Source organism: Magnolia sinica, chromosome 5 (genome assembly GCF_029962835.1).
Source record: "Magnolia sinica isolate HGM2019 chromosome 5, MsV1, whole genome shotgun sequence".
NCBI classification, from domain to species: Eukaryota; Viridiplantae; Streptophyta; class Magnoliopsida; order Magnoliales; family Magnoliaceae; genus Magnolia; species Magnolia sinica.
Window position 1 is genome coordinate 112,597,114 of NC_080577.1, and position 14,922 is coordinate 112,612,035.

Genomic DNA, 14,922 nt, shown 5'->3' on the forward strand with positions numbered 1-14,922 from the left:
AGCGAAAACAAATTTACCATGAAAGCAAATTATAAAAGAGTTATAAACTTACATATGCAAAAATCCTTGTTTTTTTTTCCCTCCAAACTCTATAATTCACTTAGCCCTCCTTATTCTACTCTAATTCTACCATTACACCCATATATATAATGTTACAATTGGAATATAAAATCTTTATAGAGCCTACTTTGATATGTGTGACATCTAACTTGTCCATCATTTGGAGAATGTCATGTTAGCAAATGACAAGAAAATTCATGCCAATGCAGTACTCAAGTAGGCCATCACATGGGGAAAATAGAGGATGAGATGCCCACCATTGAAATCCTTCTATATCCACCGTGATGTTTATATATCACATCTAACACATTCCTAGGTTGAATCCCAACAAGATCATGTGAAAAGCCATATATTAGCCTGATTCAAATCTCCTATGGGCCCAAGAAAGCTTCAATGGTAGGTATTGCACTATTCACCGCAGCTTTATTCATGCACAACGCTATTCATGCACAACAATATTCACGCGCAACAATATTCACGCGTAACAGATTTTCAAGAAAGAGGAATGATAGAGAAATGGCTGCATAATGGGCAGGGCTGCGTATCTTGAATCATTGATGTATAGCAAACCAAACTCCTATTAACTCCTATATTTTTTGTGCCTCAACACCTACATTTCTTTGTGGTGTGGCCCACTTGAGAATTGGCTCTAACTTAATTTTCAGCTCTTGCTATAACATTTTTTATTTTTTTTTACACACGCACACACACCACCACACACTCACGCCATAGTAGAATTTCACCACCTATGGGTACTCGAACCCTCAACCAGGTGTTGAAACTCCTGAGAGTCTACCACCGGAGTAAGAGTAAGGACCCACTCATGCTATAACATAAATTGACACAAATGATGTATAAAGTGGATGTCTCACATACTTCACCATGGCCCTAACCTTTGTTTCGGGACCAACCTGCAAATTACAATCCCTTGGGGTTTAAAGGAAAATGCTTCCCTATCTGTTATAAGGTATCTAATGAGGTCACTTTCTCTAACATAAGAAAAAAGACCTATGAAATCCACGCTGCCCATTAGGTACACACGCCTCTCTTGGTCTTAAAATTCAAGCTGATCCCTGATCCCCCTCCGGCAAAAAAAAAAAAAAAAATTATACCTAATTAAAACCACAAAGTTCATGTGCTATGACCCACCTAAGTAATAAAATATAGTTTTTTTGGGGTTTTTTTATTTTTTCATCTCAATACGGTTTATTAGATGAATGGATTGGATTACATACAAATGCAATGGTACACAAAATTAATGGTGGGCAATATGTTCCAATTGTTTTCCAATTAGCATGATTATTGCATCATAACTTGCTCCTAATTGCATGACCAATGAATAGTTAAGGTTGCCAACAACCCATGTGCCGTTTGATAGCTTTTTATATGATTACCTTAGCAAAATCCTTTCTTATTTGTAACGTGGGATTAGGTAGTATGAAATTGCATTCAAACCCATGAAAATTCCATCTGACATTTGGAGTTGGATTAGTCTATTAGGTGGATTTCTAAATTCATACATTTGTGGGCTTACATTGATGTATATGTTTTATCCATGCAATTCATCTATATGCATCCTTTACACATGACATTCGAGTTGCATGTGCATACAAGTTACTAGCATCAATTGTGACTAAATGATTACAATCTCATAATTCACCAAACACAGGTTTTTTTTTTTTTTTTCACAAGGAGAATTTGATCTCAAATGTGGACAATCAACATACCATGGTATTTCCAGACATGTAATCATTAGATATGTACACGAGTCACTTTAGCTCGATCAGCTCACTCAATTCCACTCGGAAAAGCTCGACTTGCCTCAGCTTGAAATTGGACTCAGACCAAATCAAGTAGGTTTTTAGAGTTAAAAAATAAATAAATTCGAGCTGAGTTCGAGCTTGCCCGAGCTCGACTCGACTCGAATCGAACCTCAACTCGAACCGACTAGGATCGAATATCTCAATGACTTGGTTATTTTGATATGGATGCTGCTCGTCGAGTGTTTGATGAAATGATTCAACGAAGTGTTGGCGAGGAAGGAATGGATACGTCGATTGTTTGATTTTGATGCTGCTCTTCAGGTTTTTGATGAAATACCTGTAATATATTGTTACTGTTTTACATTCTTTGATAAATTGAATATACATTTTATGTGTTTGAGAAAATGCCGAACAAACTTGAATTGAGCTCGAACGGGCTCAAGCTACTAACCAAACTGAGCCGAGCTAATAAGATTGGCTCAAGCTACCGACCGAACTGAGCTGAGCTAGCAAGACTGGCTCGAAGACTAAGCTGAGTTGAGTTCGAGCTAGGGTTTGCTACTGGTCGAGCCGATCCGAGTTGTGCCAAGCTAGACTCAGTTTGACTCATGTACAGCTCTAGAAATCATTGCATATTAATCGTGTTAGTCCCATCTAATGCAAGTCCATATTATTTAATCGGCGTTACAAACAGCCCATCTACGCTCCATCTAAAGAGTGCCTAACATAATGTAATTTCTATAAAAAGTAAGGGAGTATTTTGCAAACTTTATTTTCAGTCCCAAATAATTGTTTGCATTCTCTCTCCTCTATCCAATGGATTCTCAGGCATGGCCCATCTACGCTCATCACTAAAACATGGGCCCCACTTGCTAAAATTAAAACACGTGTACACGTGCATATCCTCGCCCTAGGACCATATAATTCATCTTCGTCCCGACTCAAATGCCGGCTTCTTGCCGGCGAGGCATTCCATGATATACGATGTTTCCCGTGAGTAGAACTTTTGGTAGATGATACTCTAGCACTTGGTTACTTAGAAGTTGTACACATCTCATGTAAGTAATTCAAATTGAACCGTCCAAATTATATGGGCCAGTTTAGATGTATTATGATTTAAAAATTCAGCTTGCAGATTAATTTTCTGAATATCAGATTGGTGACCACTTATTGGACGGTCAATGATGAAAAGTGTCCAATGGTCTAATTCCACTGAACAAATGTCAACGAGTCAGATGTTACACTTGTTCAAACAATCTGATTTTTGGACCATACGTTAAAGACATTGTTTTACACAATGTAGTCGGTTTGATTTGAGTTAATATATTCCACGTGTACCATTTCTCAGTGCATGTGTATCAAGCGTCATACGGAGCCAGAGCATCAAATAAATTTTCATTTCTAAGGTTTGCTCCAACGCATCCGGACGTATTGGCATATGATATATTGGGGATCTTACCGTTGGATACGAATTTTTATTTGAAGGATCCAAACCGTTAATGTGACAGAGATATAAATGGATGGGAGATGGATAAAAATATCTCACACAGAATAATTGAACGCTTTGATTTGGCGAAGGCTGTGGTGGCCGTTCATATTCAAAGCGAAAGAGCCAACCTATCGAAGGGTTTAATAACGCAACTGAAGTATTTTATCTGTAGTCTGTCCACTGTGTAATGCAAGATTCATCATATAAACGGTCTGGATCATTGGAATATGGCCCATCTTTTAGAGGCTTAAGCCCCGAATTACTGTATGCCAATACATCGAATGTATTCTAGCAAACCTTCTCCTTTGAGATATTTCTCTCTTAAATTAGTAGCCTTTTTAAACCTTAGCACTTTACTTTCCATTTCTGAACTTACGTTGTATGCATTAACTTTTTTAAGACAAAAATACGCCCCCTTTTTTTTTTAGATTATATTCATTTATTTTATTATACCCAAAAATCCATCTTTTCTTCATTATTCTTCCTGAAATCACTTATGCTGTATGGATTAACTTTTTTGAGACAAAAATACCTTTGTTTTTTGGATTATATTCATTTATTTCATTATACTCAAAAATTCATCTTTCCTTCATTATTCTTCGTGAAATCTTCAGTTGAATTTCCAGTTATTATCATTTTACATCTGCAACATTTCTTAGGATTCCATTTATCTCTTAGGATTCTGATCGCATTAATAAATTTAGAACCTTTCAAATTTTGCTTAAAACGATTTTTTGCAATCTTTATCAAGGTTGTATTTTGAAATCGCATTTCACTTTAGTTGTTGAGAGTTTTCAAACATCATAAATTAACCCAATTCAAGTTTTGAGACCGTTGTAAATTCACTGAGTATGTCATAATGAACGATTTCAGGCGAAAGTTCACCGACTATAAGTGTCCAGACAGTTTTCACCCATCATAAATTCACTGAGTACAATTGATGGGATGGTTTTTGACCATCATAAAATCACCGCGTTTGTGAATATTAAGGTGAAAATTCCTTATACGGGTATTGTTGACCGAGTACAGGTGTTGAGACTATTTTTTACCCTCAAATTCATGAGTATAGGTGTTGAGACAATTTTCAACCGTCATAAAGTCACCAAGTTCACGAAAATTGCCTATGAAAATTCACCAAGTATTGAAACAATTTTCGATCTTCATTGTAAATTCACCGAGTACGTGAGGATTGACCAAGTGTGGGTGAAAATTCACTGAGTACAAGTATTGAGACGGTTTTTTACTATCGTAAATTCACCGAGTATGTGTGTTTTCATGGTCGACCATGACTTTCTGAACATTTCGAGGTCATTTGTGCTTTTTCACGATCGACCGCGAACCTACCGCTCAATTCTTCCATGGTCGACTGTGGGTTTTCACGGTCGACCATGACTCTCCAGACGTTCTAGGGTCGACCATGGGGTCCCTGTTCATCCTTTCCTTGAACATTTGTCTAGCAATCTGAGATCGACCGTGGATTTTCACAATCAACTGTGTCTATCTAGTCAGTGAAAATTGATCGAGTAATATGTGAAAATTGATCGAGTACTCCTAAACATGACTGAATACATGGTGAAAAAATATTTGAGTACTCATGGAAATTAATTGAATGTTCAATGAAATTTGACCAGGCACTTGTAATCATAGTTTAGGGTTTTAAGGTTTAGGATTTAGGATCTATAGAGGAGAATTTCTCCAATTATATCAACAATGTATGGCTTTTTAGATGGAGACATCATTTTCTTCATCTTCAATCTCTCAAATCCCTTTTCAACAACTAATGAAAAAAATAAAGCGGAGATTCCATGAAGAACAAGGAGGAGACTATTCGAAAAAGAAATACAAAAAGAGGAGATAATTTCATAAAAAAAGACGAATAGGGGAGATGATTTCAGACGATTTTGGGAAAATGAATTTGTGGGATGGTAGGTTTGTCCAAAAAAATATATGAAGTTTATAAATGAAAAATAAAGTGTTGAAGGTTTAGAAACGCTAGTCACTTAAAAGTGAAATTACACTGGGAAGTTTCCCCTTTCCCATGTGCTCACCCAAAATTCTCCAAGTTCCTGTTTCGGTATTTCTCTTCTTAACCGTCAATTTCTAGGCCACAAATCCAAAGATAGGTAGCTCTATTGAGAAAATTTTTGAGCCATGATCCAGCCATCCACGGTCTGACTCACAAGAACAACGGTGTGGATCACCGAAGAGTGGGCTCTAATCGATAGAATTGGAAAACCGTGTATTAAAATGATAGGGTCGAGTATCGTATTATTCTCTGCCGAACGCTCCTCGTGGCCAAATCGTTGATTCCAATTTCCAATGGCGTTGGAATTCTCAGTCCTCTTCCATCCTGCCAACACTACAAGAGAAGGAGAGAGAGAGAGAGAGAGAGAGAGAGAGAGAGAGAGAGATCCGAACGGTTGAAAGATGGCAGATTGGGGCCCAGTTGTGATAGCCGTTGTTTTGTTCGCGCTGTTGTCTCCAGGTCTTCTGTTTCAGCTGCCTGGGAATGGCAGAGTTGTGGAGTTTGCGAATTTCCAGACGAGTGGTGTATCCATCCTCGTACACACCAACATCTATTTCGGCCTCATCACTATCTTCCTCATTGCTATTGGAGTCCACATCACCACTGGTTAGATACACTTCCATCCAAGCCGTCCATTAGGTGTCTCCCGATGTGTATATGCCCTTGCCCAAGAATCAGAACGGTCTGAACCTCAGGTCGGACACATCTGATGTTTGGTGGTATTTGGCCCTTATGATGAATGGACCGTCCAGATTCTTGGATCATGTCATCTACATGTTGGGGTCCCCCAGATGGACGGCTTGGATTACCGCACTTCCCCCGAAGTGGGGTCGGCAAGCGTCTGAAACCTTGGGCTAATATTCCTCCCTCTTCTTGCTGTTGCTTATTGCAGTCGCCAAACTCAGTCGCTTCACACGTGCCAACATCGCACACTTGTGAGAGATCCAGACCACTCACCAATTGGGCCCCTCAGGTAAATTTCTCGTCCGAAAGTCTGGCCATCCTGCTCATGAAGTGGGCAACGTTTTCGTAAAAGTACGTTTAAAAGATAATGACTGGCAGTCCAATTCAGCACGTGTTTCGCACGTGATAAGAAGACGAGCCTGAATCTTTTATCCAGAGCACATTATTATTGGGGGCCCACCTGATGGATGGTTGGGATCTAGCTCTCATGGGGTGTGTTGGCACGTGTAGTGCGTTTCGTGTAGCGGACTGCAAGTAGCATTTCTCTCTTTCTTTTTTCTTTTTTCTTTCTTTTTTTAATCGGCTATCGGTATTTTTATTTCTGTATTTGTGGGCATCATATGATTTTATTAATACGGTTGTTATTTTTTTCTTTATACATACATATTTTTGGGACGGCTAACCACTGACTCCAAAGCTTTGAAATGATTCATGGGACAACCGATTTTTGATCCAGACTGTCCATTTGTTCCATCTCACTATTACCATGCCATCCTGAAAAAATTACATGGATTGGATGGTTCTTAAATATCAAGAAAAATTGGACAGTTAAGATTGAATAGAGAAATAAATTTGGTCAGACCATCATCTTGAAACATCAATTACATAGGCCCGACTTTGGATTGGTTATGATTCTACCATGCGCTTTGGGCGGATGATGTTAGCCATCCGATCTATGGCCGGTGAGAACTGGACGGCTCTAACAAAGGGTTAGGATCATCCACTCCACTAAATATCAAGAAAAATTAAATCAAGTAAATTCTGTGTGTTGGATTAGCTGGGGTTTGGCACTTGCTCGGGTGCACTCTCATCATACGTCGACACGAGTCACACGTGTGTAAGATGGATGTGATCGTCCCAATCCTTGCATCTGAAAACAGGTAACTACGGTAGTGGGCCAGAAATGTACGTACGGTTTGAAAATTAATCTTAACCGTTAATTTATTTATGTACAGTTGCGTCCCGCTTACTGATCCCATAGTGCATGGCATCTACATTGTCAAGATGGCCTAACGAGCGGCTCTGATATCTCACACGTGTGAGTGACTGCAGTTATTTTTCCGGAAGTGTTATGATGGTTTGTTCTTTTTATTTTATTTTATATTCTTTTGCGTGTGGTGGGATATGAAATGTCCTGATGTGCGGAGACTTGCCTACGTGGCATGCATGTGCGAGATCTAGCCGTTCATCAATTGTTGAAAATTGGATGGATCGGATCTAATATTTCCTCTCTCGAAATGAAGAAATCTGGTAAAGTGTACATTACCATAATCCTAACACAATCTGGACCGTCAAATCGATGGCCCAATTGGTCATCTCATTTTCTCTTGGAAGTCGGGCCACTCCCTATTATACTTTTATTCATTACATTTAATAACCCTCATTTGGATGGTTGAGATTGCTTGATACAAAGTTACGTGGCCCACACTGATACAATGATGTATTTATTATATCCACACCGTCCATCCATTTGGCCAGATCATTTTAGTGCATAAGCCCAAAAATGAGTCATATCCAAAGCTCAAGTGGACCACACCACAAATAACAGGGGGGGTAATGATTCCACCGTTAAAACATTCGCAGGCCCACCATAATGTTTATTTTTCATCTAATCTGCTCATAAGATCACACAAACCTACAAATATAATATTGATCCAAAACTTCTCTGATAGGTTTCAATGGTAGACGTTCAATCCCCCATTGCTTGCTTTCTGGAGTGCGGTCCACTTAATCTTTGTATCTGTGATATAATACATTAACTCATGGTGGGGCCCACATAACTTTATGTGACGTCAATACACCACCGGGTCGGTGGTGTACACTGGCTAATCCGCTTCCGTCAGCGAACGTATCAGCCCGTCAACCTGTCCACAACAGGAAGGAAGATGATATGGTAGAGCAGAAAGAACCTTAATATGTTACAACCATCTCTCCTACAGGACACGTGCTAGTGTTCTTTGCAAATCAGGTCCGTCCATATGCAGGGACATATCATTAATGGTTTATGTCTCAAAAATCACTCCTACTAGACAATTCTATCGATCTGATTTATGACCGTTAAAGGAATGGTGGAAAACAAAAACAGTTAACGGACGGTCAAATGTATGAAAAGTAATAAATAAGATTGTGGCAATGTTTTATCCCTGTGCCAGTAAATGGGCTTGGGCCGGACATCGTGCTGGGATCGAGCCCAGTTTGGGATGGATCTGTACGGGGCCTATGGCACATGAGTTCAATACCGTTCTGATTTTAGGCCATTTGGGCTGGTCCGGGCCTACTTTTAAACTGTCAGAGGCCTAACAAAGAGCCAAGGCCCAATTTCCCTTACTGCAGTGTCTAATGCGACTCGCCCGAGTTGACTCAGACTGATTTATGCTACTTGAACTCTACCTATTCTTATCACACTTTGTCGTGTCCGATCACGTACTGAGTCACTCATCTGAGTCACTTGCTACTCGGCCAACTCATGGCTCCATTCAGGACCCAATGACTCAGTCCAAGCCACTGGGTCATAAAAGAATCCAGATCTTCTGCTTGCCACAAGCAAAAAAAAAAATCTTATTTTACTGTGTTGTGATTGTTGATGACGTCGTCATTAGTATTACATTAAATGCAGCGTACGATGATGTGGTCCAATTAGATTGCAACAATCAAGATTGATAAGCAAAGGATCCGGATTCATTGGATAAAGAACTAAAAAATAAGAAGAAAAAAAAAAAAAACCATGCTAGTGGGCCAGCCCAAACCTAAGTCCTAAGGTAATGGGCACTATCGTAGGTCTTAATGTAATTGCATGCACCGTTGTGCTCGTGCCACCTCAGCATTCCCACTTTTCTTTTCTTTTTTGGCTAGCTTGTAAGTACACACTCATGTCAGTACACACACTCCATGTTAGCCACCCCCAATAGGGATCGATACCAAGACCTCAAGTGTTGAAACGGAGTATCTCCACTCAGTCCACTTGAGCTATGGATCTGGGTGTCCTCGGCATTCCCACATAAATTTAAATTTATTGAATCACATGTTAAATGTACTTACCATCCAACGGTCAACTTCCACCCTAAGGATGGTCCAAACAGCAAAGAAAATGATCGGCCTTTAATAGTTAAATTGGATGGTTGAAAATGAAAAAGGTCCATTTCATTCAATAGTTAAATTGGATGGTTGAAAATGAAAATGGTCCATTTCTGTAAATGGACTGAGTTATCTGATCGTTGTGGGTTATGATCTATCAGCCATCCATGGTAGGGCCCACTTAGATGGACGTGCACGGGGGAAGGGAGGTGGAGTTGCATTTAGTACATGGTCAACTAACAATACTATGACCGTTCATTTTGGTAATGGGACAATCATAACCATTCACACGTATGAATTATCATGCAAATAAAAGTGACTCTTTAAAATCATGAACAATCTATAATGGGCTCCAACAAATAGATTGATCAAATGGTTTATTGGACCCTTTTGTTTTTTGTTTTTTTTGTAAAAATGATCTTTGCTGTTCATGTTAAATGATAATGATGTGATGGTTACAATCATCAGATGTTGGACATAATCCATGGAGCTCACTTAAGGGCAACCATTGATGGGTGGATTCGTCACTGGTTCATCTCCACTCTCAACTACCTTTGTGGTCCATTTTACCAAAATGAATTTATAAATACCTAAAAAAAATGAGCCATAATGTAAAATTGTTGTTACTATACATGTGGCATGACAATTCACTAATTTCTATATACCCTTCAATTTCTATTCTAAGCAAGTGACCACGCATTTCAAAAGGCTCGGGAGATCACACCCCCACGCACACTCACACCTTAGTGGGATTTCACCACCTATGGATACTCAAACCCTTGATTGGCGGTCGAAACTCCTAAGAGTCTAGCATACTGGAGATTAAGGTTTTACATCTATCATATGAGATGGTTAGTAGCTCAAAAGGTGTTGTCATTCTTTTAGAAAAGAAAATGCATTGTTATCATTTTAAATTATTGATGTATTAAGTGAGATGGGAGCTGAAAACAGGACCCATTTTTTCAATGAAAATTGAAAGCACTTAATTATATGAATTTATAAAGTACCCTAAATAAAGAAAAATCACTAAAAATATGGAAATTTAGTAATAAGTACTTAAAATAAATTTTATTAGACAACCCTAAGTTAAAATACTAGAATAAGATTGGTTGATGAAACTCACTTAACCCAATAGAGTCGTTTAATGAAAATATATTGAAAAGTGTTTAGCTAACATCCAAAACTTCACGGGACCTTAGCAATGTGCCTAACTTTTTAAGCCCCCCACATGTTTATCATCAATGTGCAACATTCATTCATTCATATAAGTACAAGAATCATACTGATTAGAAATCCTAGTTGTTTGAATGCGGCCAATTTGTTACAACCATCCATTATTTACGAGCCATAAATCATATGATTAGGATCATCAAATCAAAGTATTATTTTAAAATCATAAGAAATTACAAAGCTAGGTGTTTCTATTAGATGTTTCAAAATGATGTTTGAACTCATTTTATTTCTCTAATTAATCTTAATCACCCATTTTCATTCTATTGAGCATAAGTCTAGAATATCCCAAATAATATGATTATTGTACTTATGGCTTGCTCCTAGTTGTATGAATGAGTGAATGAACATTTTATATCGACAATAAGTTACCCATGTGCTATTTAAGAGGTTTCCCATGAAGCCGCCAGCATTAGCAAAATCCTTTTTAAAAAAATGTACTTAGAACATTAAGTGTTGATGTAAGACTCAGCATTAAGTGGTATGGTATTGTATTTGGTTCATTGTAAATTCCAACCTTCAGTTGTATGGATTTCAAAATCCACTACATTTGTGGAACCTACATTGATGTAGGTGGTTTATCCTTACTCTTGATCTACATGTCCTTTACACGTGACAATCAAGTTGCATAGGTGTATACAAGTAACACACATTAGTTGTGAAATTTAGTCCATTAATTATAATTCCATAGTCAACCAAATGCAAATTGCATCTAATAGGATTTTATTTTTTTTTCCTGAAGAAGAATTTATTCCCATAATTTGATCTAAACATGAGATATTTGGATAATCAAAATATCATAGTATGTTTAGGTATATGATCATTATATAATAATGGTGTCAATTCCAACTAATATAGTTAAATACCGTTCAGCCCGCCTTCCATTTAAAAAAATAATAATAATAATAAATGATAGTATTTTATGGAGTTTTTATTTTTTAATTCTCTAATAATTGATTTTCTTTTAACCATTACTTTCTCTCTCCTCCATCCATTGGATTCTCAGGCATGGCTTATCTATCCTCATCACTAAAACATGGCCCCCACTTACTAAAAATAAAACTCGTGGATAGGTGCATATCCTCGCTCGAGGACCGTATAATTCATCTTCGTCCCGACTCAAATACCGCCATCTTGCCGGCAACGCATTACATGATATGTGACGTGCGTGTCTTTTACCACTGAGAAGAAGAACTTTTATACTCTTGCAGAGTACGGTAGATGATACGCTGGCACTTGGAAATTACTTACAAGTTGTACGCATCTCAGGTAACTAATTCAAATTGAACAGTCTAAATTATGTGTGCCAATCTGGATTTATTATGACCAAAAAATCATCTTGCAGCTTAATCGTCTGAATATCAGATTGATGGCCACTTCATTGGACGGTTAATGATGAAAAGCATCCAATGGTCTAGTTCCAACGAACAAGTGTCCACGAATCAGATGTTAAATTTGTTCAAACAACATGCGTTTTTTTTATCATAACTTAAAGAAAGTGTTTTCCACAACGTAGTCGGTTTAATTTTAGTTCATACATGCCACGTGTACTATTCCTCAGTGCCTGCGTATTAAGCGTCATATGCAGCCAGAGTATCAAAAAACTCCCCCGTTCCAAAGTTTGCTCCTATGCATTCGGAGTATTGCCGTATGATACATCGGGGATCTGACCGTCGGATACTGATTCTTATTTCAATGATACAAACCGTTTATGTGAAAAAGCTACAGTTGGATGAGGGATTCGTAATTATTTTTTATTTTTTTTCACTTTCACCATACATAGCGAGATTCATCGAATAAACGGTCTAGATCATTGGCAAATGAGACATAGAAGCTAAAATCCCGAAGTAGTGTATTCCAGTACATCGGATGTATTCCAGCAAACCATCCCCTTACCGCGTATGGACCGGGTTTCCAATACCTACAAACCATTTGTCTTCTTGTGGGAAATGAGAGAGCAGACAGCGTACGGAATAAGTAAAATTTGTCGGGCCCAACGTTATGTTTATGTTTTATCCACGCCGTCCATCTGTTTTTTCAGCTCAGTTTAGGTCATGAGCCCAAAATTGAAGTATATCCAAAGCTTAAGTGGATCACACCACAAGAAAACGTGAGAATTGAATCCATACCGTTGAAAACTTCTTGGGGGAACCCAGAAGTTTTTTTTTATCAATAAGATATTTATTTTTCCCTTCATCCATGCCTGCGTTACCTTATGAACAGGTTGGATTGCAAATAAACCTCAATGTGGGCCCCAGGAAGGTTTCAACAGTGGACGTTACTATCACCACTATTTCCACTGGTGTGGTCTACATGATCCTTGGATATGGTTCCATTTTGGAACCATCAATTAAAATGATTTGGTAAAACGTATGGACGGTGTCGATAAGACGAATACATCACCTGTGGGTCCCACACGTGATGTAATGCTCCAAAATTCTCAAGTTACTGTGGCGGTATTTCTCTTATTAATCGTCCATTTCTAAGCCACAAATAAAAAAATCTAAGTAGCTATATTCAGAAAATATTTGAGTCATAATCCATCCACGGTCAGAATCACCAGAACAACGGTGTAGATTACAGGAGAGTGGGCTCCACTGGCCAGGATTGGAAACCCGCGTATTAAACACCATAGGGTCGCGCATCTTATTAATCCTCTGCCGGCACGCTCGTCGTGGCCAAAGCGTCGATTCCAATGGCGTTGGAATTCTCAGTCCTCTTCTACCCTCCCAACACTACAAGAGAGAGAGAGAGAGAGAGAGAGAGAGATCCAAACCGTTGAGAGATGGCAGACTGGGGCCCAGTTGTGATCGCCGTTGTTCTGTTTGTGCTGTTGACTCCAGGCCTTCTGTTTCAGCTGCCTGGGAATAAAAGAGCTGTGGAGTTTGCGAATTTCCAGACGAGTCCTGTTTCCATCTGCGTACACACCATCATCTTTTTCGGCTTCATCACTATCTTCCTCATTGCTATTGGAGTTCACATCACCACCGGTTAGATCCCCTTCCATCCAAGCCGTCCATTAGGTGTCCCCCAATGTGTATATGCCCTTGATCAAGAATCAGGATGGTCTGAAACTCTGGTAGGACACATCTGATGTTTGGTACTCTGTGGCCCTTCTGATAAATGGACCGTCCAGATTCTTGGATCACCTCATCTATATGTTGGGGTCACCCAGATGGACGGCTTGGATCACCACACTTCCCCAGAAGTGGGGTCGGCAAGCGTCTGAAACCTTGGTCATGTATCCGGTATCCCTCCCTTTTCTTGATGTTGCTGATTGCACTCGCCAAACTCAGCGCCTCACACGTGCCAACATCGCACACGTATGAGAGATCCAGACCATTCACTGGTAGGCCCCTCAGGTTAATTTCTCTGGCCCAAAAGTCTGGCCATCTTACTCATGAGTTGGGCAACGTTCACGTAGAAAGACGCAAGATGATGACCACCAGTCCAAATTAAGCACGTGTTTCGCACGTGATAAGCAGAGGAGCCTGAATCTTTTGTCCAGAGCAAGTTATCGGTGTGAGCCTACCTGATGGATGGACCGGATCTTGCACTCGTGTGGTTTTTTGGTAGGTGTAGTGCGTTTTGTGTAGTGGACTGCAAAGTAGCATTTCTATCTTTTATTTTTTTGGTAATTGGTATTTTTGTTTCTGTATTTGATACGGTTTTCTTTTTATATATACGTATGTATTTTTGAGACGGCTAACCACTTTCTCCAAAGCTTTTAAATGATACAAGGAACAACCAATTTTCGATCCAGACTGTCCATTTGTTCCATCTAACTATTACCAAGCCATCCTGAAAAATTCACATGGATCGGATGGTTCTAGCCATCCAATCAATATCAGGAAAATTGGACAGTCAAGATTAAATAGAGAAGTAAATTGGTCAAACCATCAATTCGATGGGCCCCATTTTGGATTGATTATGATTCTACCAAGCGCTTTGGACAGATGATGGTAGCGATCTGATTATGGCTGGTAAAAATTGGACGGCTCTAACAAAGGGACCAACACTCCAATGGCTAGGATCATCCACTTGATACGATTTCTATAACATTGATCAACACTCTGCAAAGTCTCTGACTCAAATTAAACCAGGTAAATCGTGGAAACGTCTGATTGATAGATACTGGGTGGAAATAACACCATTGGATACTTTTTCATTTTTAACCGTCCAATAAATGTCCACTAATCTGATATTCAGATTATCAAATAACTGCAATTTTTCGTTTATGATACATCTAAACTGGTACGAATAATTTAAACGATTTAATTTGAATTACTGGTATGCCAAGTATGCAATTTCTACGT

The 14,922-nt window shown here is 38.9% G+C and overlaps 2 protein-coding genes across 2 annotated transcripts; both read left to right on the forward strand.

The window, feature by feature from the left end:
• Positions 1–5,629: 5,629 nt before the first annotated feature.
• Positions 5,630–6,565, forward strand: LOC131246761 (uncharacterized). The gene has a single exon (XM_058247149.1). The coding sequence runs from the start codon at positions 5,740–5,742 to the stop codon at positions 5,947–5,949; it is 210 nt and encodes a 69-aa protein (XP_058103132.1). The 5' UTR covers positions 5,630–5,739; the 3' UTR covers positions 5,950–6,565.
• Positions 6,566–13,067: 6,502 nt separating this feature from the next.
• On the forward strand, positions 13,068–14,376 carry LOC131246762 (uncharacterized). The gene has a single exon (XM_058247150.1). The coding sequence runs from the start codon at positions 13,392–13,394 to the stop codon at positions 13,599–13,601; it is 210 nt and encodes a 69-aa protein (XP_058103133.1). The 5' UTR covers positions 13,068–13,391; the 3' UTR covers positions 13,602–14,376.
• Positions 14,377–14,922: the final 546 nt, after the last annotated feature.